The 26,215-nt window shown below is 45.7% G+C and overlaps 1 protein-coding gene across 2 annotated transcripts in view; it reads right to left on the bottom strand.

Annotated features, from left to right (window-relative positions):
* FNDC1 (fibronectin type III domain containing 1) overlaps positions 1 to 26,215 on the bottom strand; it is an 84,089-nt gene that overhangs the window by 53,531 nt on the left and 4,343 nt on the right. Inside the window, exon 1 of one of the 2 annotated variants that reach the window (XM_059841995.1) lies at positions 8,928 to 9,011. The exons of the other annotated variant lie outside the window; for it this stretch is intronic. Within the exon in view, the coding sequence (XP_059697978.1) occupies positions 8,928 to 8,997 (70 nt within the window). The 5' untranslated portion in view covers positions 8,998 to 9,011. Of the gene's footprint in view, positions 1 to 8,927; positions 9,012 to 26,215 lie in introns of those variants that run through there. 2 annotated transcript variants of the gene reach the window in all.

Genomic DNA, 26,215 nt, shown 5'->3' with positions numbered 1-26,215 from the left:
TTATGGGGACTACTTGCAGGTATAACAAAAGTTTGGGGTTTTAAAAATATATTTATACAGCACAAGCAGAGAAAAAATATATTTGCAAAATGTCCAACTGCTGAAAAAGCAAAATGGTTCATCTCATATTGCCAAAAATCTTGCAAACTCTGTGCCTAATTTTATGAGGTTCTTATGTTTGGATTCATAGGGTCTGTTTCTGCCACCCTCACTACAATTACTAGCAGCTTGTTCTGTAAGTGTCCAGTCCTAAGAAAAATCTTGCTTCTCCCAAAGGAAAGCAACAGGTAGAACAGTAGGCATGTGCTAAAAATCACTTTCCCATCTTCAAACACACCACCTTCTTTCAGAAACACCCACACTAACTCATCACATGCTCTGATGCTTACACCCACCAGACCCTGAGGTTCATCAGTTATCTGAGCTCTCACTTCAGCTGGCTCCACTGGGCTGAATCCTTCCTCTCTCCCTGCAGGTGTTAGAATAAAAATCTTGTTTTTTCTTGCATTTCCTTCTCCCTTCCCTCTGTTGACACACACATGGATGGTTCCTTCCCTCCACTCCCAGTGGGAGTGTGGACACCATCCTCTCCCAGACACACTCCCACTGTGCCCATACCACACTACCTGTGACTACCCTGTGCTAGCATAACATGGGACAGCTGGCTTGTCACCACCACAAGGAAAGACTTAAGCCAGTTCAAAGCCATTTCTCTTTTAATTTCATTTAAGGAGTGGTTTGAAATCAGTTTCCATCCCTCCAAGGCTTCACACTTGTTCCCGTTCCCATGTCACATCATCAGCTGCAGGTTTCCAGCCCGACCTGCACAATGTGATACCAAAAACAACCAGAATCCCACAATGTCTCATACCACTCATCAGCACTCCCTGAGGGTAATTTAAACAGGTGATTTTGCAGAGGAAAGAAAGTGTGTTTGCAGAGGTGTCTGGCCCTCAGCAATCAGCACTTCCAAGGGGCATGGCACATCCTGCACTAGGGGCTGACTTGCTGGGAGGGCAGATGAGGAGCACATATGGTCTGAGACATCTTGTGGCAATAAATTTATGCTCAGCAACTGAAACCCAGCAGCTCTGACCTGACTGGGAAGGGCTTTCATGAAAACATGTACAGTGCCCACGGAGCATTCAGTCCCCTGACTGCCATTTAAGCCTGTAGTCAGGCTCTTGGAGGGCTGGCTTGACTTACAGCAGTCATTACGAGTGAAGAAAAGGAGCTCAGCACCCTGGCAGAGCAATCACCACATTGCAAACAAAATAATACATCACTGTACACATCTAGCATGGAAATTTGGCTTGCTAATATTGCTGTTTAAGGTTTAGACTTTCTAGGTTTTCAGTACTGTTGCTGTGCTATCACAGAAGAGCTTTTCTGGTTAATTTCATTTTCTTTTGACTTTGTTTCTTTGTATAGACAGCAATTTTGCTTCTGCATACATTCAGCTTTGGGCAACAGGGCAATTCACAAGACATCAGTCATTACTTTCTGTTTGGAAAATTTCAAGTAGAAGAGAGTAGAGTCTTAGCTTGGGCAGTTCTTCAGCACAGCACAGCATGGAAAAAGCATTCAACTCATTTTTAAAACAGGGCCAGTGGAGCTCAGGAAAGGTGAGATGTCACTTTCAAAGTCTGTCTAAGACTTTTGAATGAAACCAGGCCTTGTGATCCCAACCCATCTCCCCAGTAACACAACCTTAGACACTTATCAAATACATTTATTAAAAATACATGCAACCTGAAATCAGCCTGAGGTCTCAGGTCAGCAAAGCCAAATGGAGCATTGCCATCACTGCAATTTGGTTTTAAATTGTTTTTAGCACCTCTGCTTTGGGAGACCAGAAACATGAAACTGATGGCACAGCTGGGACAGAGGCTGACACGAAGCTCAGCTGATGCAGCCAGCAAGGCTGCAAACACAAAACCCAGAGCAGCCACTCCTGCAAAGTGCAGTGAGCCCTCGGCCAAGTCACCGGATCGCTGTCGGCCTCACGCTGCTGCAGCCTCTTGGAGCATGAGCTGAGGCCATCTGCATCGCATCCCGGGCTAGAGACCACACAATTATGTCACCCAACTCGGCATGGCTTCAAGAGGTGACCAAAGGGAAAGACATGCAGACTGTGCGAAAGTGCAGCTCAGTTACTCAGGCAGGGGCAGATTCTGATGCTGTTAGGTGCTTCCATGGGGCTGCCACATGAAGCAAGACACTGCCCAGCAGGAGTTACAGCATCTAAATCCAGCTCTCCATCCATCTGGCTACAGCCTGTGTCCTGCAGTGCTCTCAGACCTGCCCCAAGATCTCAGCAGCAAAGGCAAAATTAAATGCTGTCTTCCTGAGGCTGAAAACATGAAACCTGGCTACTTCTCAGGCTGCAGGATGAGTGCTAGGTCTGGGAACTGGGTGCTGCTCCCACATTCCTCTCCCTCAGCAGCAGGAGCATCCAGGGGCTCTGAGAGGGCTGGCCAGGTAGGTAGCAGGGCTTGGGCTGTTCTCTGGTACCACAAAACATGCATGGCAGGATTTTTTGCCAGTTACATTTGCTGTTTTCCACTGCGGGATTTTTAAGGCACATTCAGTAGTTTTTCCTTGATTCCAGCTAAACCCTTCTATACATCCTTCCAAGGACACCACTCTTGAAGAAGGGATTAAGCACTTCATAACAGAATACCAAAACAAATTATGTTGACTATTTGATTTGTCTAATTTCTGTCTTTTTTTTAGAGACAAGGAAACACTAACATTCCAGCTCCAGCAGTCCTGCACTTTTTCCCAAAAAAAATTTCAGCCAAAATATTGCAGTCAACTCTACAGTAAACATGACAAATAACCATTTGAAGAGTGGCCTCTTATTTTACAGCAAATGTATATATTAAGAACAACCAACTCCTCCAATGGAAAAATAATCAGTTTAGCGCAGGAAGAATACAACAGTCGGAAAGATTTGCTGGAACCAGGATCATTGCAGGATGCCCAAGAGGATTTAATAACTATGTAATAGTGGAATAGCTGCACTGGAACTGTGAAATATGAACACACTCCACAGTCCTCAAAGAGTAATTTACTCTGTTTAATGAAGAGCTGATTTGATGACTGAGTTACTCACTGAAGAGGGTTGATTTAAAATGCACACTTCTCCAGACCACTTTTTAATGTGTACATAGTTAAATTTGGATGTACGTTTTATGTGTTCTTCCAGGATGAGGAGAAGCTTGGACTGCCTTCCTTACCACTGGATTTCAGTATTACATTTGATGTAACTAACAATTTCTCTTTGTTTAGGAAAAGGTCTCTGTTTAGAGCACACAATTTCTTGGGTCTTTCTTCCACTTTTCCTTGTTTCTCTACTCTTTAAGACTATTTGCTTTAAATGCAGACCTGCCAAGTGCAAGCACCTATACCAAATGGAAACACATGCAGGCTGGTTTCAGAGGTGCTGAAGAGTGCCCAGCTCTAACCACAGCACAGAGATGTGACAAAGCCAGGGTACACAACCCAACCTGGCAGGTGGGAAAAGCTGCTGTGTCCCACTGCACAGATGTCATTTATGAAGAGCTAACAGTGGGCCAGAGGTTACAAGTTCAATGAGAGTGAGGTACAGTGACTGCTGCTTGAGAAAGGTACAATTTAACCCAGAGAGATTTTAACCATACTGAAAGTGCTGTGAACAGTACAAAACATGCTGAAGGTTAAACACACATTTGCAGAAACTCTGAGTAGGAGAAAAGGCCTTATATGACATCCCAGACAGCAGTTCCAGGGTACTGGGGAGGAGAATTTGCCATTTCCAGAGCTACACGACCCAGCAGCCATGTGCCTTAGGAGGGCAGGACACAGGACAAGCGGTCCGGAGAGATGTAGGTACGAGGTCCCATGCAGCAGAGAGGAGGCAGAGGGAGCTCAGCAGCCTGCACAGGTCTTGCTGGGGACCAGAAGCACATGAGCTGTCAGCACAAGCTCTCCTCTCCCCAGGCAAATCAAGAGCAGGCAATGAAGGGGACGCTGTGTAAACACTGTTTGATGTTGCTCTTGTTAACTCTGCTACCGGTATAGCAGTTAAGGACTTGACCATGTGGTACACTGTGGAAAAGTTATTTTTCATTACAACCTTGTCTAAAGTTTAAAGAGGAACCAGGGAAAGCAGACACTCTCCAGGTGCTTGCACACCCCCAAAGGAAATGAATCCAACTACAGAGGTGCTGCAGGCAAAAGCTGCTGGTGCCTCAAGTAAGGATAAATGTGAAGTTGGGATCAGAGTGTGCATAGTCAGTCTAGTCAGGTAGAAGGGCAGTGCAAAATTCCACTGATCTAAATGCCTTTTTGGTAAGAGGCAAGCAGTGGAGACACAGGACTAAACCACATCACTCCTCTAAATCCCTAGGCATGCAGGGTGTGGAGGAAATTAAGAAATGTGTGTCCCAAGACCCAGAGAACAGACAGCAAAGCAGAAGATCTCAGCAGTTCTTGGTTTTCTTTAAATCTTGTGCAATTTAAGCCACTGTCTTGATCTTGGCAGTGCTTATTTTGGCAATTCAGTTTGTGAACATTCAACACAGACTGTAGGTTTTGCAGCCAAGAGTGCAGCAGAATAAGCAGCAGTATAGCAAACACATATAAGAAAATGCAAACACAATTTCAAAGGTTTTCTGTTGGGTCATGCACAAAAAGGATCTTTCAGACAACCTCACATTTCTTCAAGACACCCATCACTCCTCTACTGACCTAGAAATGTAAGACATACCACTCCTCAGAGGCTATGAGGTTAGTGCAAACATAGCCAAAATTCAAGTTCTCAACCCACATAGAAGCAAAATACTTGGGTTTTTACAGAGGGAAAGGATATCCTCAGCTTCAGAATCTGCTGCTCTCCTCTGGTTTTCACTGCCTTACAACCCCACAACCCAGAAGTTCATCCCTCTCTCTTGTGCTGGGCAGGGGCACTGGCTGCAGAGATGAAGCCATCTTTCTCACCTTGGGGAATAATGAAAATACTCATAGCTGCAAGTCAATTAAATTTCATGTGCATTCAAAGGAATAAAAAAATCCCACAGTGCATCACACCAGTGAAAGTGTTGCTGCTTTAGGGAGCTGTAAAAGAGAAAAGACACATGGCAATTTCAGGGGTAGAAAAAGATAACGGGGAGTCCTAGCATCTGCCTGAAGGATCAGCATAAAATCTGCAGGGTTGAGAGAACCCTCTTATGGCTGCACAAAAGTGTGGTACACCTACAGCTTGGGGGAGAAAATAGCATCATGGGGCTTTCCAAGAGGAAGGCACATCAATGTCCACATCATTTCCTCTGGGGAAGTGACCACTTCTCCTGCTTAGTGCACTAGCAGTCTGTGGGAGATGTGCCTATCATGCATGTCCCCTCCTCCTTCCCAGCAGAAAGCACAACAAAAGGTAAATGTTCCCATGATACATGCATGCACCTAGCTATGGTTCACTCGGGCAGCTGAAGGGGAGAGTAAAGAAATACTAATTTATGAAGACAGGTAACTCAAGATAAGCAGAGCCTGACACTTCAAAACTAAGGGGGGGTGGGGGTGAAGTGTTGATGTCGCTGCAGTTTTTTGCATATTTGGGATCACACCCAAGCTACAGGTTCAATCTAGAGGTCTTTGGTTAGGAAGAGGTTCCTCCTGATTATACTTAAGCTGCAACAGCATAAATTTAAGAGACATAATGCCTGGTGCCAGCACATCCCAATGCCAACTTAGCCACATTCCTGAGCACTTCCTCAGTGACAGACAGAGATATGTTACATAACTCCCAGCTAGAGTAACCGTGGGTCCTGGACATGCACCAGAAACTGCACCTGGTGGAAATACTGCAATGCTTCCTTCATGTGAAGACAACAGCCCACCTGCAGACAGCTGCATACAATGTGAAGCAGATATAAAGTCCAACCTAAGCTATCCTGAGAACTTAGAAGTCACTTTTGAGTGTCCTGCATGGGAAATATGATCACTGAATGTGTCTGAGCTATATTTTTGTGCAATTGAATGCTCACTCAAGACACTGGATCATAAACACAAGATCCCATTCCCCCTACTGGCATGTCTTTGTCTTGCTGCATCATTGACTCAGCCCTCCCTTCTAATTTCTTTCTGTATAGATCAGCTTCCGAAAGCATCTTCTTAACCACACACCCAGCCAAAATCAGTCCATGGGCTGTCTGAAGAGCTGGAATCACAGACTTGGACAGCACAGGAGCTTTCAAACATCGGACACACCCAGAGGCTGGTACAGAGCTATACAGTTAAGACCATTACAGCACTGTCCTAAATAACTGAGAAGATACATTCCTTACAGCTAAATGAAGTGGAAAATTCCCTTGGAGACCCTTCTGCTTTCTCTGTTTGTGTCAGACAGTCTAGACAAGGAAGGAAAATGAGAGTTAGTGCTGTTGTCAGAAAGGCTTTTGCTCTGAGCATAGCCTCCTCTTAATGTTTCTCCCAAACTTCTCCCACGAGCCGCAGGTGGTTCCTGAATACTGTTTGTCTAAGCTAATAAGGTGGGTGGGTGACTACTGTTTTCTGTAGTCAGTATCCATTCTTCCACACATGGGATCTGGCAGCAAGCAACAAATCTCTCTTGGCAATACACAAACGGGATCTGCCCCCTGAGTTGGCTCCAGCACAACACCCTTCTCTTACGCTTTCTTGGCCCGAGGACTGCCACAACAATCCTGGGCACAGGCCCCACACTGACTTTCTATTTTGATAAACAGAACACAGTCAATGACAGCACCAGCCCAACACCAGACCCTTACTGGGGAAAAATCTTTCTTTTATTTCCACAGACAAAAATTGAAGGGCTTTTTCACTTCATTGGAGCCGGTCTGCTGAGCCAAGGCAGCCTCCCTGTCTCACAGACATGGTACTTGGACAAAGGCTCCAAAGTGCAGAGTGGGTTTGGGACAGGTCCCCTAGACAGAGCACATACAGTAAAGGTGGTCAGCAAAACACAGCTAGAATGTGAGAAAGTAGGACCAAGGGCAGCAAAAATGCTCAGCATGGCTTTTACCCCCTGAGAAAGTCCTCTTGTCTAAGACTGCACTTGCTCAGGACACAGCCTGTGTTTAGTAGCTTATAAACTGCTCTCTACACCAGAGAAGGAAAGTGGTGTCCATTCAATGTGGCCAGCACACCAACAAGGACAGGGAGCACACATGCAGCCCACATCCAGTCCTCTCCAGCCACTCTGGGGTTAACAGCTCAGTATTCCCACTCCAGCAGGTTTTGGTGTGCTCCAGAGTTCCATAGCTGGGAAGCACGCAGAGTTCTGTGCAGCACTATGCCAACACATTTGGGTTTGTTCAGAAATTGGCCTAATTTTTACAGCACATTGGTGTGGGATTGCAAACAAAGAAAGACTATATGGATATTACATGTAAAATTTTTAGTGAAGTATCAGAATCTCCAAGAATCACTTTAGACATTACGCAGTCAGGGAAGCAAGAGCCTGCAAGCACTCAACAGCTAACACTTTTCCTCAGAGGCTATGACATTTCTCAGGATGCTTCCCTCACTAGCAGAACAAAAACTCCCCTGCTCCCTTCCCTCCTCCTCTCACTTTCCAGCAGGCAGCCCCAGAGATCCAGTTCCCCCTCCATTTACCACTGCCACAAGGGAGGACTATTATAAAACCGCTTCCAGGAGTGTGATCCCAAGTTTAACCCAGATGGGCACAGCAAGTTGCAGAGAGACTACAGTTCCAGGTTAAGCCGATCATTCCTTCCCTGTTGTTTAGCTGCACACTAAAACTCACCAGGAGCAACGGGGGACACGAAGTCCCAGGCTCTGCCGCACAAGCCCAGAGCTGCAGGAGAGTTGGGGAGGATGCTATAGTCCTTGGCTGGCTCCTCTGCGACTACAGCACGGGGCTGGAGATGGGACAGCCACCACATCCGGAGCCTGGGGGCAAGTGTCCCTGCGCCGCTCTGGCTACTGTAACCCCGACAGATACATTCTGGCTCTGAAATGTCTCCGCATGCGTGTCTATACCCTGTCTTTAGCCGTGCTCTGATGCAGACCTTGTGGCCACAAGATGAGGAGATTCGGTTCAGCATTGTCTGCGGTGCAATAAGTGCCGCGGGTGCTGCAGTGATCTCTCACTGCTTCCACAAGGGAAAGGACGGGGCACATCCGCCACTGCCTCCCACAACGCCACCTCCAGAGCCGCTTAAACCTGAGCCTGCGGGCCCGGGGAGCTCTGATAGCAGCGCCAGCCTCGACCCGGCTGATACAGGGTTCGATCCACGGGACTCCGGCGGCGGGAACGAAAAGAAGAGAGATCTCTCGATCTCTCCTGGCTTCCCGGAGAGATGCAGCGCTGGGCTGCCCGGTGTCAGTGCCGCGAACCGCGCGAGAGGGGCTCCTCAGCAGAGCCCAGACGGGACGGCGGAGCCAGCAAGGAGGTTCCATCGGGAAAAAGGCATCCACGAGCTGAAGGCAAGCGGGAGGCTGTCACCCTCCGTTGCCATCTGCTCCCGTCTGGCCACGAGCGTCCTTGTGGACTGCAGCCCTGCGCTCCGGAGCTGCCCGAAACGCGGCAGAGGCGCAGCGGGCTAACCCGCAGAGGGTCCCGGCCGCCCACCGAGAGCCGGGTGACCCTCGGTGCCGAGGCTTGCCCGGCTCTGCAGCTTCCCTCCCCGCTCGGGGGCACCGGCCGAGGGGCCCACACACACCGGGGCAGCAGCAGGTGCCTGAGCCGGGGCAGGGAGGCGGCCGCCTCGGCCGGGGTGTCCCCGCGGTGCAGCCGCGGCGCTTGTCCCCGTGCCGGGCGGGGCAGAGAGCGGCGCCGCGGGGCTTCCCCAAGCACCGTGTCACCCCGGAGCCCCCGTCCCGCGGCACCTCCGCGCCCCACGCCGCCGGGCAGCGACACGCGTGGGACGGCAGCTCCCGCGTACCTGGCAGGGCGGCGGGCAGCAGGGCGGCCAGGAGCAGCAGGGCGGCCCAGGGGGCGGCGGGCCCCGCCATGGGGCCGGGGGCGCGGGGCGCGGGCGGCGGGAGCGGCGGGGCGCGGAGCTGCCGCCCGCCCGGCGATCGTCTCGGCGGGGCTGCCCCGCTGCTGCCTGCGCGCCCCGCCGTCTCCTCCTCCCGGGCTGCCGGGACACTGCAGCGGGGCGGCCCCGCGGAGGCGGGAGATGGCCCTCCGCCCCCCGCGGCCCCGGCCCGCCCGGCGCCCCGGCCCGCCCGCCCCGGCGGCCAGCGCCCGCAGCATCCCCTGCCTTGGCGAGAGCGCACCTGGCTCCTTCGGGAAGCATCTCCCCAAGGAGATGACGAGCTCCGAGCCTGCCCCTCGGCACGCAGGGGAATTTCAGCTGGCCCACGCGTGTTACCCGCACCCTCGTGCTGCCTTCTGTCTTCTTCCTTTGTGACACTGTGCCCTCCCAGCTGGGGGGGAAGGGGGGTATTCAGTCCTGCGTGGGCACAGGGTTCACTATACAGAACTTTCTATATTGTATTGTCTTTCGTCCTTCACATCATCTTTTGTTCTTTCTGAACTTCCACCACATACTGGGCCGGGTTTTTTGCCTCAGTAGCCTTGCACTGGAAAGATGCACTGTTAGATCTACCAGGCACTTAGCAGTCCGACTTGTCTGGCTCGTCCTACAACCCTCCAGCCCACATCCCTCATTTACTTTTTGCTGCATTGCTGAAGGATATTTCTGTAACAATTAATAATGGGTCCTCTGCTGCAGAAACTAACCAAATATAAAACCAAAATAAAACTAAATGGGCATAAAATGCTATGAAGGGAGAGGAAAGATACTGGGAAAAATAAGCAACTTTTTTTTTTTTTTTTTAAACAATGAACAAACAGACCAAACAAACAAAAGTACAAATCAAATGAAGGCAAATAACAGAGGCAGGGTTTGCACAGGAATCTGGCTCCACACCTGCACTGGCTTTGGCAAACTGCCACACGACTCCATGGCAGAGCACCTGGAGGACTGGCACAGAGTGGCTACAAAATCTCAAGTTATATCTCTGCTGCTGGACATGCCTGCTTCTGGGGCTCTAGCCCTACTCACCACTCTGGCCCTCCTGGCCAATCTGCTCAGGGTCCCAAAGCCCACAGGGGCATATTGGCCAGGACCATGCTAGTATCAGTGAATACACAGTATCCTCCGTGCCCTGCATCTTACATATGTGCATTTTCATAGTTTGTGGCATCCAAAATGAAGTGCAGACAGTGTTAACTGATGAGCTGAATGCGTGTTCACAGCAGAACACTGTTGGCTACATTCCCTGTATGTTACAGTGGGATGGTGTTGGAGAGCTCTGTGGGACGTAGGGAGCCAAACCTGGTAGCTGCTTAACCATAGGGGGTATGGAACAGCCTCCTGCAGAACCACACCTGGGTTTTGTTTCATTGCAAGGTGATCACTGCACTCTGTAAGGAAGCCTGGGAGCAAGCTGAGACTGGAGCAGCCATGCACAAGGTAGGGACTGTTGTTCAGAACTGAAGCAGGAAGCCACACTGGGACAAGCAAAGGGAGTCCTGAGTTGTGAGCATCTCCAGAAGGCTGTCTTTCACCACTCCGGGAATATTTCCTCCTAGAACTTGACTGCTATAGCTTGGGAGAGGCATTTAAGAACCAAACAGCGTAGCAACAGGAGTCTCTAGATGACAGGGTTTCAGGAAGCTCGAGTTAAGGCACATCTGTAACACCACATTTTTAGTAGATTGCTGTCCATTGCAGCCTCCTGGCTTTGCATCACACCAGGCATCACTGGTCACTGCACCCCTCATTGCTCTGAACACTGTACCCCTCCTGCTTGAGCATCACAGCTTCATTATCCCCTTTCAGCTTTGCTTCTCTCCTTCCTAAGTGGCATTCTCAAGGATGTGGTTCCCAGGGCAATAGCATCAGTCATATTGTGAGGAATGGAATGCCAAAGTGCAGCTTTGAAAGGCCTTTTCTGGATTATGAATCAAGGACTGACTTGAGCACTGGCTGGTTAAAGACATGTAATTCTCATATGGGACACCAGCTGTTTCTGAGGGAAAGTACACTTCACTAGCAAAGCATGACAGCTAGAGAAAAAAAACAAAACCAAGCACACTGAGAGATTCAGGTCAAAAGTTTTAGGAAGTAAACCTGGGTAAAGAGTATCTATTAGAGTCAGGGATCTCAGCATCACAGAAATCCAAATCCTGCCTGTTATCTGCAGCAAGAGCTGTTCTATGTGAGGAAGGTATCATTGTACATGGTGGGCATTTGGGAATTGCAGTGGATGTAGTTAGTGGAACAAGGTGACTGTGCCAGTACTCCCTGACAAGGATGTCTAAGCTTGCCCTAAGAGAAAATGGACCTAGCAAGGCAGGAGGAATGGCCTCAGCATGCCCCTCCAGGACCCACACAGCCCCCCTCACCCCCCAGCTGGTCATGGGGGGCAGAGGGATCCCCCATGGAAGGTGACATTACTCAGTAGGCTCAAGCCCACTTGCTGCTTTTTAAATTACAGCTCTGAAAAGGGAAAAACCATGGCACTTAGTAACTGGAGACAAAACAGTATATAAGTGTATTGGAAAGGGTGAATCTTTGCAGAGTACACAAATCTGGAAGGGGTTTTCTTTTCCTCAGCTGTTTCTTCATTGCTTGCTCTATGCAAGTGCATCCAGGAGAGACAGAGGGTTGAACATGCAGGGGTGCAGCCATCTGTCTGGATGAATCTATCCACCATGCTCACCTATATAGGCTGTGCAGTCTTGGAGGTTTTTAATTTAAAAGACAGAATTCCATTGAGAATGAGGATTACTCAGGAAACAACCAAGATACCATACTGCAATGAGTATGGACTTGTTCCTATGGCAATGTGACATTTTTTTCTTTGCAGGAAATTAATTTTCTGTAATTAGCCCAGTTGATATTAATGCAACATTTAAGATTAAATTATAGCTTAAACCTAGACAAGGGATATTTGGGATTGCTGATTCTTCCTCTCTTGTTTATGCAAATGCTCCTCCTGAAGCCATATGAGGCCAGACAAATAATCACTATATGCTGGAAAATCCTGAGCAGAGAAGATGCAATGCACCAGCAGTTTATTTTCAGGACTTCTAGAAAATCTATTGAAAGAGGTCTTTAGCTGGCACAGTCTAGCAGAGCTTCTTGCCTCACCTCCTTCCATTTTCTGTGGAGCTCTTTTATTTATGCCAGCTAATAGAACAGCTTTTTGCATTTAGTGAACAAACTTACTGCCTCTTGACTTCAAGAATATTTGTCACTGATGCAAAGGAAAGATAGTTGCAGACTGTGAGATAAAAATGGTATTTCCAATCGTTTGTAGGGGAAGGTTTACAAATGCAAGACACAGGCAGGCAGAGATTTATAAAGGAAGAACATTAGTGAGCCAAATTGTCAGAAAGTTATAAGTAATTTCAAGGGCTCTGTACCGAGAGTTTCTCTCCTCTGTAATTCTCTACAGCACTGGCTGCAGCTCACTTGGATGCAAGCAAGCAGGACTCAGCCCCAGCATCAGCCCAGGTATGGCAGCATGGGCTACAATACAGGCATGGCTCAGCAGCCAGCAGCTAAAGCCACATCTGCTGTGGAGTGTCTTCTACTCCATCTGCAATCACAGTTTCAGATCCAAGCGAAAACATAGCAGCCTTTTACTAAATTCCAGCGACATTTGCTTTATTTATGCATGAGAAAGGAGGAATGCCACATTAAACACTGCCAAGAAGTTTCTGACCACTTACTCTAATTGCAACCACCATTCCACACAATTTTTTTAAAGGATCTGAGACCACTGAGACCTCCTTTTGTAAATGTTTTGCACCTGCTTTAACACTAAACTTGCACAAAATGCTAGGAATATTGAAATGCATAAATCTAAGTGTCTATTTTACTCCAAAATGAACAGAAACAGCGTTAAGCATGTTAATCATGCAATCATGCAATTATTTAAGTGTACAATTCTGTTGAAGGCCACTAACAGGGAGAAGAGACTGAAAGAGAGACAGAAAATACCTTCCAGCAATGTAAAACTACATGCACCTAGTAACCACTCCTTTTCCTTGCAGGTTACCTGTTTCAGTGTGAGCTATAGGTCGGTAGAAGCACAAATAGCTGCATCATGTAAAATAAATGCTCATTTTTAAAAAAGAAGACAGCATAGAAGATATACTTGTTATGGGCAAGTCATAAGTAGCCAATAATTTATTTGCTGAATTTTGCCTTTTGTCCTGGTTTACTTGCCTGGAAACAGTTTCTTTAATGCATTTGTCAATTATTTACATTATATGTTTTGGTAACCCTCGAACTTTAACCAAAAGACAGATTTCTGGTTTTATAATAACAAAATGGTTTAGGCATGTGTTCTTGAAGATATGTGGGGTATTTACCCAATCCAGCTTCTAGGTAGAGATTCAAAAAAAACAACCTGCCAGAAGAAAATGAAAACCTGCTTAAGTTAAATGAAAATGCCAGATGAGCGTCAGTGGAATCAGAATTCTTGTATGCCCATCTGGTAGACTCATTGAAACAAAAACTAAAGAAGAGGAGATTATGTCATTAAAGAATGCTGCAAACAAACAAGGAGTAACTAAAGTTTTTTAGGCAGCTGTAGAGCTGGCATGACTTGTTTCTTGTGTTATGTCTGAAAACATATTTTTTCCATGCCATTCTTCTATAGCAATGTCAGTGTTCAGTGTTAAGATCATCACTAGTTGAACTCAATGATTTTAAGGGTCTTTTCTAAACTAAATGATTCTCTGATTTTATGACTTTTATGGACAAAGTTCCCAGCACTACTTCTGTTAAGCTCCATTTTAGCAGCTCCTCCTGGATGCCAGGTGCCCACTAGAGCCACTCTATCACTCCCCTCCTCAGCTGGATGGGGGAGAGAAAATATAGCAAAAGGCTCGTGGGTTGAGATGAGAGTAGGAAGAGATCACTCAACAGTTACAGTCATGGGCAAACAGGCTTGACTTGGGGAAATTAATTCACTTATTACAAATCAAATCAGAGTAGGGTAATGAGAAATAAAACCAAAACACCTTCCCCCTACCCTTCTCTTCTTCACCACCTTACTTTACTCAGATTTTCTTTACCTCCTCCCCCACTGCAGCACAGGGACACAGGAAATGAGGCTGTGGTCAGTTCAGCATGTTATCTCTGCTGCTCCTTTCCTTTTTAAAAGAAGGACTCCTCACACTCCTCCTCTGCTCCAATGTGGAGTCTCTCCCCCACTCTTCCATTAACTTCTCCAGTGTAAGTTCTTCCCACAGGCTGCATGAACTGCTCCAGTGTAGGTCCCCTCCACAGGATACAGTCCTTGAGGAACAGACTACTACAGTATTCTGGGGCTGGTCACAAGTCCTGCCAGCAAAACCTGCTCCACTGTGAGCTTCTCTCTCTCCCCATGGGGCCACAGTTTCTTCCAGGAGCCTGCTTCAGTGTGTGCTTTCCAAGGGTTCTTCACCAGGAGCTTCAGGGGAACCCATGCTCAGATACTTTGTACCTTCTCCTTCTGCCCCTACACTGACCTGGGTGCCTGCAGAGCTGCTCCTCTCATATATTCTCATCTCTCTGGCTGAAGCTGCTGTTGTGCAATTTTTTCCCCTTCTTAAACACGTCATCCCAGAGGTGCTGCCACTGTCACTCATGGGTTCAACCTTGAGCACTGGCAGATCTGTTCTTGAGCTGGCTGGCATTGGCTCTATCAGTCATGGGGAAGCTTCTAGCAGCTTCTCAGAGAAGTCACACCTGTAATTCTCCCACCCCTTGTCACATACCACAATAGAGGGTAGCAGTAATGCTGCACCTCTCCACTAAACTGCTTCAGCTTCTGGAGCAAATTAATATTTTTCTTTGAGTGCTTATGCATATGGAGAGAGCTGTATTAATCTACCATGCAGTTTTGTCAGAACAGTGAATGTAATAATGCCATGTCATGATCCCCTGTTCCTCATCTCTTGGTGAGACTGAGTTGATACAACTCAGTCATTGCTGCCTTGCCAAACACCTTTCAACACTGCAACTAGTCAGCATTAAAATAGCAGAATATAAGTGCTACTTATGAAAGTCTTTGCAAAATTTGTATTTAAAGCCTCACGAACAAGTTCCCTGTGTTCCTGCCTGGTGTCACAAAACCCAAGTCCAGCAGCACGTCAAACCTGGTTGCTGTTGACTGCCTGAAGCATGCAATCCCCAGTGGTAAAGGATCTCTGCCAGTGTGATGCCTGGACATCAGTGTTCACACCCTGGGAACTGACAGGAGAGAGACTGATTGACACAGGCTTTGATGACGGGCGCCATCAGAGATGCAACACTGTCTGTCCAGGTTCAAGGCCATTTCAGCTGCTAAAGCTCAGTCAGCACAATGAAGTGTCGAGTCCTGAAAGCTCCATCACGGCAAGCAGCAGTCTAACAAAAGGTGTGTCAGTTTGGCCACTCTTACTATGGGCTCTTCCAAATAAAACACAACTGTGGCTGCTTCTAAAACAGGAAAAATGCCTCATCCCTCTGTACTGAGTCCTCCACAGTGGAAGAGCACTGAACTGGAAAGGCACCTGGAGGGATTCTAAGCTGCCATGCCCGCACAGTGCTTGTACCCCCCACATTGCAGATGGTGGTAGTTTTGAGACATAAGGGAAAAAAAAGCTTCCAGTAGAGACTTGATGAGTTTGAGGCTCTACACAAAACCCTGACTTTTGCCATTTTGCCAAAATAAGCAGATTTTTGTGACAACTCTGGGGGTAGAGGCCATCTGAGTTGCATGGACCGGCCCTGCAGCACAGCCTGTCTACATGATAAAGAGTTTAGGACTTCTAGACCCCCATTTTCACCTTCCTCTCCTTAACTCCTACAGCAGCCAGCTACTCTGACAGAAACTAGGAACATTAAGGACATAGTCCAGGAAGGGTTGTCCTTACTGCTCCTCTTTGTCTTATGAGACCATGGCCAGCAGCTCAGAGCAGTGACTGCAGGGACACTCATGTGCTGCTGGCACAGGGAAGGTGACTGGGATGGGGATGGAAACAGAGGGGGAGCTCTGGTCCTATAAGGAAAGAGCTCCCACCAAGGTTGGCAGTCACAGGATTCTGAGAGGATGTTCTTTGTGAATTTAAGAGCCTCAGAGGATTCATCTTCCTACCAATAAATGTCTGCCGGGCCCATTTAATCTCCACTGATTTTCAAAGTTCTCCAAGCTTGTTTGCCCTAACACTCCCCTTGCCCCACCACTAGGAGCGAGTGACAGCCCATTTTTGATAGGCGCCTCCATGAAACTCATGATCCTGGAAACTCAGGAGTGAGAAGACAACTGTAATTTTACAGCAGTAGAGGATATTTGTTCTCTGAGATCCTTCTGCTAAAAGAGAAGGCCATTGTTATGGCTCTATTTGGCAATAAAAGAACTAGGATTGATCACAGCTTAGGCTTACTGTTTCCTTAATGACTACAACTGCTTTGCTCTCACAGGGTTTTTTTAGGGATATTGTTTACTCCAGCTTCAGCCCTACTCAGGATACTTGAAATTCAAATAAACTGCATTGCTCTGCATTTTCTGGCAGGCACCCAGTGCAATGAATTTCAAACTAGTGTTTGATTTTGACAGCTACAAGGCAGAGAGGCATCTCACTAGTCAAGACTAATTCTTCCAGTTGCTACACAGCATGACCCTATGAATTTACTGTCAGTCACATCGCTGAGGTCACATTATCCCTTAGTAACAGAACCCTGACAACATGGTAAAGTGCAGATGGTGATCTGCAGAGCGAGGTGACTTTGTATCTGTGGTATTTAAGACCTGAAATTAACTGTGGATGTATCCACTGATATTTGGAAGAAAGATAAGGGATTTTCAACCTTTAGGGTGACTTGCATAGACTCAAAATATTTGTGGTTGCAGATCTTAAACAGATCATTGAAAAAGTGTGGAACAGACATGGTTTTTCATTAATTAAATAGAAAAGAAGAATGAATTAACTTTCTGAGGTCAAGAAATCATCCCCAAAATATTATTCACCATCCCCCTACCCTCCTCCCCCCCCCCACCTCCCCTGCAATTTTATATATAGTTTCAAGTCAGGGTTTCTCAAAGAGCTTTACAAAATGCTGCTTGATGAGCATAAAGTATCACTCAGACCTATTCAATATTCTGAGTATTTAATACTCAGAGCAGGCTATTTAAGGCTATCTTTAAAGGGGAATTCTAGCCAAGGCATCGTCCCTCCTGCTCATTTTGCATATAGAAATTAGCCAAAGCCCCACAGGTTCCTCACATGCTCCAAGCAAGTCTCCAGCAGCACTGAGATGTTTGTGCTTCCTCTTCTTCAGAAAGGGCCCTCCTGCTGAGCAGCTCCATTGCCTAAATCTTCATATCAGCCTAGTGACTGGAAACAATGCTGCCATTGCACAAGCAGATCCTCAAAACACTGAAGGATTGTGCCTGATTTCTTCATGAATGGTCTTCCTGTCACCAGAGGCATGAGGAAGCCCAGACCCATGTGCAGCCCTGGCTGCCACCCTACAAGAGCTGGCTGCTCCTGAGCAGCTCAGCAGCAGGCTTTGTTGATATTTGGCTCTTATGACTTGTCACCTGAAGGTTTCCCTGAGATGGATGCCCCCAGAGTGGCCCAGTCTCACAGGGACAGCTCAGAGGGCAGAACTGGGCACACCTGGGGCTGCCCAATGGGGCTGGAAGACACTGCCAACACAGGGCAGCTGTGCCCATGCCCCAGGCACAGAGGATGCTCTGTTGAACGTGATGCTACCATGCTGTGAGGGGTGCAGCTCTCTTGCTCTTGCCTCAGAAGAAAGATTTTTCAATGCATGGTGGCTCTGCATACTTGAAGCACCAGTTTGGAAACACAGCACAGGGCAAAGCTCTTCTGGGGTATTTGTTTGTTTCAGGGTGTTCTATCATTAAGCTTTGCATTGATGAAGTTCTCTCTCTACTTCAGGGACAAGGTACTTTTATTTGAGACATGTGGCACGGGACTGTGGATTATGGAGAAGGGAGAAGGAATTCAGCCTGTCACAGGAAAAACCAGTAGAGGGTTGAGCACACTATGGCTGCCAGAGTCACCTCTGAGTCACAGGGACCTGCATTTTCCTCCCCTTCTGTTCAGAACTGTAAGAACCCTGGAATCCAAGTAGCATTTTCAAACGGTCTTTTCCAACTGCACGTGCCTCTCTGTCCTCTCCAGCACTATTGTTTTGTCTTCCCTCAGTTTTCCTTTCCCTAATCATATTTCCTCCCTTTTTATTAACTTTTCCCTCCTTATCCTCAAATAGCATCTCACCATTTCTTCATTCTTGTGGTCACTGTACTTCTTCCTTTTCTTTCTCTCATCTTTCTTAGCAATTTATTATTCCAGGGTTAAAAAGTGGAAAGAGGTTGCTGGGCTTTTCTTCTCATTATCAATAATTCCAACACCTCCCTACTCTTTCTCACCCTCTTCCCATCATCACCAATTCATCCAACTCCTCTACATGTCCCATCCTGACACTGCTGCGCTCTGACACTCTTGAATGACCTCTCTTGGAGGTCACAACTTGGAGGTCATCACCTTTCCCTCACATCATTACCTTTTAACCACAGCCTCACTAACTCTCACCTTCACGCTTGTGCCCATCTGATTACCTAGCATCTTTCTTTCATTGATTTGCCCTGCAGCTATGGTCTGTATTTCATGCAGAAATTAATCCACTGGAATAGATCTCACCTTTGCCATGGACTATCCCCTCACTGGTCTGCTTTAGCACTGCCCTCTGTGTTTGACTGGTCAAGACCAGATTCCTCTAAGTCCCTTCCACCCTTCTCCTGCATATCATCTTTCACTTATGCTGACCTCTGGATGACTCTTTCTATGTCTCAGCTTTCTTACCTTCCTCAGCCTCCCTAAAATCTGTCATTTCTTCTCACATCCTTTCACAGCCCTTCTCCTTTCCATTTTTGTCCTCTCTTGCACCTACTCCCTTCAGAGCATTACTCCCAATCATTTTCTTACCTCTGTTTTTTATCCTCTTGCTTTCTAGCACTCACTGGCTAGAAAGCCTCATCAAAGGCTTCTCTTTTTACCTTTCAGACCTTCCCTAGGTGACCATTCTCAGCCTCTGTCATCCTTCAGCCTTTGATGTTGTCTTGCTTTCTCCTGTGTAGATTTTCTGCAAGTGACAAATCGGTCTGAAGGGCTGATGTCTACTCAAGCCTCATCTCTTTAACAAGGTATCCAATTCTCTCATTTCTGACCCTTAAAAGAATGGCTCCTCTTCCTTCTGTCCTTCCTTCTTCCAGCCCCAGCTTGGAAAAGAGAACAGTACCATGATGTGTCTACCATGGAAAACTCAAAAAAAAAATCCAGTGGAACTCACGAAAATTGTGAAGTGAAACTGGCTTAATGGCATCAATCAGGTCATCTTTACTTTGAACAAGAACACCTGTTCTTGCAGACAGAGATGAAATGTAACTAATTCCCTTTGCATTTATACTTCCAGGTAATCTAGATTACCTCCACAGGCCTTTGAAAAACCTTACCACATCATGGTCATTTCCCAGTAGCCTCTGGTGCCTTGCTCTTGTATGTCTTTCCTTTTTCTGCCTGTACTTTTTGGCAGGGTTAATCTATTTTCTCCTGCTGTATGCAACCTGGAAGAATCAGACTGCCCCTGCTGGACTCTGGCAGCACCAGAACAAAGAAGGTCTACAGCAGGTCTGCCTCAGAGTAAGGGCTGCAGCACTCCATCCAAGCTGCCCTGCAAGGGGAACCACCATCAATTTTCTGGGAAATGAGGCTGTCTGGAGCAAATCTGCTGCTGCAAGTCAGATGCAGAATTCAGTACTTCCTCATATTTGGAATACTTGGCACAGTGATTATGAAAATAAATGGCAATTAACTCTTTTTCTAAAGAAGTGGGTACAAAGATAATTCTGATGCAAATTCTTTTCAGGAACCAATTTTCCCCATGAGAATGTTGGCATTTAAATGCATTTTAAGAGCTAAGAAAAACACTTAATTTATTCTTTGTTTCCAGACAAGAACACTCTGTTTCAGATTTGTCTCAAAAACTTCCTGAGCAAGAGGGTTGGCCTTGTTAACCTCACTCTTAGCTGTGGTTAGCTTCTGCTAGGGGCCAACAGTGTTTTGAGCCTATTGATTGTTTTTCAGGATAGGAAAGGGATTGATGTTTTGAATACACAGCAGAACTTATCTTCACTGTTCAAAAAGGACATGTAATTGAAACAGAGATAAGTCTATTGTTTTAAATAAAAAGGCAGAAAATTATTTTTCATTTTTTTTACATGAGGACACTGAACTACTCATTCTGGTTCAATGGGTCAAAATTTTTGCCATCTCTCATGGGTTTTGCTCTCTTGAGCAAATGATTTTGCACCATTCACTGGAATGTTGTAAAATTGAAGGAATTGAATTTTCACTAATCAGTGTTGTCAGCACCAAGATGGTTAACCAAGGGAATCTGTTACATTCAACACTGAAGTGATTTCCAATGGGTCCATTACAGCTTCTCAGTTGAGGTGCTGGGAAATTAGCCTTAGGACTAACAGGGCCTGTGAAAACTGCCCACTAAAACTGTTCCAAGTCTCTAAAAGGGCAATTGAACATAAAGGCATCATCTCTATTTCAATGAGCCCATCAGCTGGAAATAACTGCTGATCAGAGAAGTGCTGTAGGGAACAATTGCTATACATTTGCTCTATTCTTCTCCTCTTCCCTAGGCATCAGCCTTTAGCCATTCCCAAAGACAGGACACTGACAAAAGAGGATCTAGGTGAAACTTTGGTTTCACCCAAAAGAGAACATTTCTGGTGCTGAGATGAGAGTTGCCACTACAGAGAGCAGCTACTCAGGTCAAACAAACAGTTTCAGAAGAAAGCTCACGCAAGGGCAAGGGTCAAAATCTCATCCCATCCACATCGTCTAGGAAAAGGATCTACGTGAACTTCCACCAAAGATAGCTGGACCTCAACTGCATCTTTCTGACCCAGAAAGAGCATGAACAAGGGCTGCTCCGAGTCAAACACTCCCTGCATCCTGCAGAGAAGGCAGCTATCCTTCCTCCCAAACTAGAGCTGAGGAAAGCTAAGGGAGATGCTCTGTTTTTAGTCAAGTACTGTTCGGTATGAAGTCCTAATCCTGAGTACATCCATAAAGCAGCTAGACAAATCTATCCAGCTTCCAGTTATCTACTAAACATGACCTAGCATGATCCAGACTGGACTTAACTTGTGTATATAAGCAGAAAGCCACAAGAATGCTCTTTCCATGCAGCCCAATGGTGTGCAGCATCATGGTAACACATGTCACTGCAGACACCCTGCTGCTCTGCCACAGCCTCACAGAGAATTGATTCAGTTTCAACATCTGCAACACTTCTCCCTGAGGAACTTGGGGTTTGGGTCCCTGCTGTCCAAAAGGCTTCCTGCTACTGCAGTGCAATGATTGCAGCTGACAATTTAACTCCACATCAAGGCAGCAGTGATTTGGGTGCCAGAGAGAGTCATTCCTGAGAGCTTGCATGAGCCTAAGATTGCCAAGAGGTGTGTGGGGCCCAGCACTGCAAACCCCCACACAGGAATCAAGCTGAGCAGCCTCTGGCCTGTGGGGACACAAGTCAAGGTCATGTTGGACAGGGCTTTGAGCAGCCTGGTCTAGTGGAAGCTGTCCCTGCCTGTGACACAGGAGCTGGACCTGGGTGATCTCTAAGGACCCTTCCAACCCAAACTGTTCTATAATTCTGTAGCAGTGGTACCTGCTGGGACTGGGGCAGAAACACAAGCAAATACTCCTCTCTTTCCCATTCATTAATTTCCCAGGAATCCAAAAAACATCACTAGCATCTGCAGGGACACAATAATCCTCATTTTTTGTGCAATGATCCTGTTCTTTGATGTGTTTTAGGTGATGATATTTTGGCTTAATTACATCGTGCTGGTACCAGACAGTCTGGGACCACTAAGATTCCTGAGTGCGAGGTGCTATGGCCTGAGGAACTGTCATGCTGATCCAGGATTTCCTCTGCAAAACAGGGAGGAGATAATACACATTCCAAACTCTGCAATCCAAAGGATTTTGTGAAAGTCCTTCAGTTCTAGCTCACTGACAATACCTTAAGCCCCACCTTCTGGTGAATGGCTAAAGTGCAGGGAGAGACCCGAATAAAGTTAAGACAGGAGTTTTCAAGACAATACTACTGAAATAGAAAAATGCCAGATTCTTCAGGAGAATCCACTGATCTTCAACAAAGTGTCGAAAAAATAGTTTTAAAAGGCATCATAGTGTTTTCTAAAAGGCATCAAGTAGTTTTATTATGTTGGATTCCATTTTCTTCACTTGATATAAACTGTCGTGCTATAAAATAGACTTTATATTTTAAGCAGTTTTCTCTCTTCTCAGTAGCGGCAGTGAGCACACATAAATCAAAACCAGTTTGATCATAACCACAGGCTGAATCATGGGATGACTCTAGGAAGTTGTGAGAGAACAGGAGTAAATAGGACGATGGCCCAAGAAGGTGCTTTTCAGTTTAAAAGCACCCTCTGAAGAGAGGCTTCTCACTAACTTGTGCTAACCAAGAGGACAAAGCATCCATTTCTGAAATCTCTTAAAGTTACTGAAGAATCTCAGGCACAGATTTTAAAACCTCATCCAGAGATACCACATCAAGCCAAAATCACATCAATAGCTTTTTTCCCATCTAAACTACAGCAACGACTGTTAGCCACAGTGAAGTAACTCTGAAGTAAGGCAAGCTACAGAAACACAATCTGTAATTTATGTATGGTCATAAATAAAGATGGAAGAGAGTTCCAGTTCCTTTTGGCACAATTTTTCAAAGTCTTTAATACCTAGCAGCTCAAACTTAACAAGACAGTGTTCTAGTCCTGATGGAACTAGAGATGAGAAATGCTCCTGAATAATCCCAGTGAAAGATGATGGAAGGAAGAGCCAGACGGAAAAACAGCAAGATCCTGTTCTTTTATTGTAAAGTCACCTAACTTTCTTGCTTCAGAAATTTTAAAGTCACTCACCAATACCAAGAATAAGGATTATAAGAATATGGCAATACTTTCATCTATTAGTCCTATTGGAGAGAAACTGAAAATTCCTCTCTTTAAGGGAAATGCGCTAATGATCTATAACAGTCAAGTCTACTTTCCGTGTGGAATGAGGCACGAAGATCTGTCAGCACAAATGGAAACAGCTGGCCACCATATCTTGCTTGGGAAGACCATGGCTTGGATCATTATATTTTACTTCTGTCCATAATCTTACTTTCAAAGTTCCACACCTACTGCTGTCAAGAGAAGGTGCTGTGAAACAGAACATAAAATGTATTGCACCCTGTGCTACCCTCACCCAGCAAAAGAAAACATCAAATGAAACACACTTCACACAGGATGACTGCCACCTCTCAGCCCAAGAACTGCTCCTCTTTTACTGGGAGAAGGCAGCAGGTAGTGATGATCAGGTGAGTGTCTATTTTTTGCCAGTAAATTACTTTTCTCTTAGATATAGCTGAGCACAAAGTGCACTATTTAGAATATTTATAACAGGAGAAGGGCTGTGACAGATGAGTGACCTGGTTTTGTTCTCACTTTTGTGTGGCAACTAAACACAAATCCGGTGGATTCATCATGGCAGAGGAAATCAAATTAAGACTTGAACGTCTACAAGACTTTACTGTTTCAAAAGAAAATACAATTAAATAACGATGTGGCACACATCCTCCTTCACTCATACCTCCCCAGTCTGTCACCTCACCTCTACTCAAAAGAACTTAAGCTAGACAGCTACACAAGCAAACCTCTGGGCTCACCTGCCCTGATGCAGAAGTCTGCTCAGGAGGATGAGCTCTATCCAAATCATTCCAGCATAGGCTCAAGTACTTTCTCAAAGTTCAGAGCTCTTGCTTACAAATTCCTCAAAGCAAAGTGTGTTCCTTGTGCAATAAAATTTGTGGTGCCACAGGGGGGAGCTTGGAGCTTGTGCTGTGGCTAAAGCTCACCACTTGCAGATCAAGAGAAAAGAACAGCTCAGCAGCATTAACAACTGCAGCCACTGGAAACGCTGCTCTGGAAAGGCTGTTTGAAAATCATGACACATGCATACATACTGCACAAACATTTTAATAAAGATGTTCCTTTTCAACATGATCTTAGAAGACACTCATTGACTTTGCCTTGAAAAAGCAGCCAAACCCAAAACTTATAGAGAACAGAAGTCTTACACAGTCTTTAACCACTATCGTTTGGAGAAGACTATGAACACAAAAAAGACCACATTTTCCCTCAAATGCACCTGTGAAAGTATCTGTTGATCTTCTTTGAACACTTGCAAGAGAGCAAGCCATTTCATTACTTACACCTTTATCTTCCTCCCCACCAAAGGAAGCAAGATGTCCCAGGACAGTGCTAGGAAATACCTACCTTTTTTTTACACATTATTTTCTAAATGGTGCTACATTTTACTGCGTGTTTATTCATTTTTTTGTGTTGGTACAAAGCGTGAGCAGGAAGGCACATGATTTTAATAACTTGCACAGCAGCTATTCAAATCCATTATAAAAATATATTCCTATGTAAAGACTTTTAATTAGGCTTTCTTTGGACAATGGGCTTGGTTCACAGCAATACCTGAGTAATTAATGCTTATTTATTAGAAAAGCATACCTGAATCAGTAAATGGGGCTATTGACTCTGCTGCAGACCACTATGCCAGTCTGCTTTGGTACCACTGAAGATGCAAATCATCTACATGTAATAGGAAAACAAATGACCTGTCCTGATTCAAGCTAAAAAACATTGCTGTAATTGAAAAAGCCCAGTCCTGAGCAGCCATTTTGTTTAGTGCTGCAGGATGACAGTGTAGCAATCGTTTTTTTTTTCTTTAAACAATACTTTCTCATGACCTTAATAGGAATTCATGCTACTTGATTGTGAACTGGGCCCACTATTTACAGTATTACTATACATAACCAATGGTCAATGTAATTACAAAATGGATCAAATTCATTCTTTTAGAAGAAAAAAAAAAAAAAAAGAGAGACTGATTTTGCTGGGGTTTTGGAAAGCTGGCTTGGTGCAGAGTGTTACCTCTGTACCAATGCATTTTAAACATAAAGAAATCACTGGCTAAAAGAATGATGGCTAAGACAGCATTTTCAGTGGTAGTATCTTATACTGCTGGAAACTAAGTTACCAGTGATATAACATAAATCAAGGTAGTAGTGCTTTAGTTTAAAGATATGCAAATATTTATTTGTATGCTGCAGCATAATAGCTATAATTTTTCACTGCTTTGATATCCAAGGATTCCTAGTACTACACAAATGTATTTTATCTGCTTCATTTTTTTGTTTTGATACTTGCATTCAAAGCAAATTAATTTCCATTTCTCTGTTCTGCACAGAAATAAAGACTCTTCTTTCAGTCCATAATGCTTTTCTTATTCTTTCTGGTCTGTCTCTGTCAGTGTTTGTTTTATGAGCACCAAACCCCAGATACTAGTCCCTGGTGTCCAGCTCCCAGTACCCAGCTCCCAGTCCTCTGTACATACACACCCCAAAGGCACACCAGGCAACACTGACAGTGCACCTGGTGCCTCCAAACAGGGCTCTGCAGAGCCTGAGCAGCACTGGCACTGCTACCACACCACTGGGACATCTGCAACATGATCCCTTTTTCTAATAGATTCCCATTAGGATTCTTCTTGGGATCTGGAAAAGCAGGCCCTACCCTGCATTTCCCATTTCTCAGGAGACTGCCAGAGTCATTGTGATTTTCTGTTGCCGGGACTGCTGTCACATTCTGCTAAGACCACAGGAGTCCTAAATAAGTAAACACAAATCTCCCTCTGACTTCCATCTAAAAAGCTTCTAACCAGGTCTACTGCTAAGTACTTTGCTCTATGGAGACTCATGTTCCCCACAGTTTGGAAATGAGAACACTCAGGAGCAGACAATATTCAAACAAAAAGGTAAAGACTAACAGGAGGTGCGAGAAAGCTGAATTTTCCAACATAAGCTCTGGCCTCAGTAGTGTATGCTTCTGCAAGAGCTGTTTTCTGCTGCACCAAAAAGGCAGCTTTTGACTGCACAGGTCACAGTGAGGTGAGCAATACCTGGCTGCTCTGTGACTCTGAACAGATTTCAGGTGCAGCAGGAGTGATGAGGTCAGAACAAGGAGAAGCAATCAATTCTCATGAATAGAAGCT

Source organism: Haemorhous mexicanus, chromosome 3, assembly GCF_027477595.1.
Source record: "Haemorhous mexicanus isolate bHaeMex1 chromosome 3, bHaeMex1.pri, whole genome shotgun sequence".
Lineage (NCBI taxonomy): Eukaryota > Metazoa > Chordata > Aves > Passeriformes > Fringillidae > Haemorhous > Haemorhous mexicanus.
The sequence above is the reverse complement of the archived record's forward strand: the minus strand, read 5'-3'. Positions and strand labels throughout refer to the sequence as shown.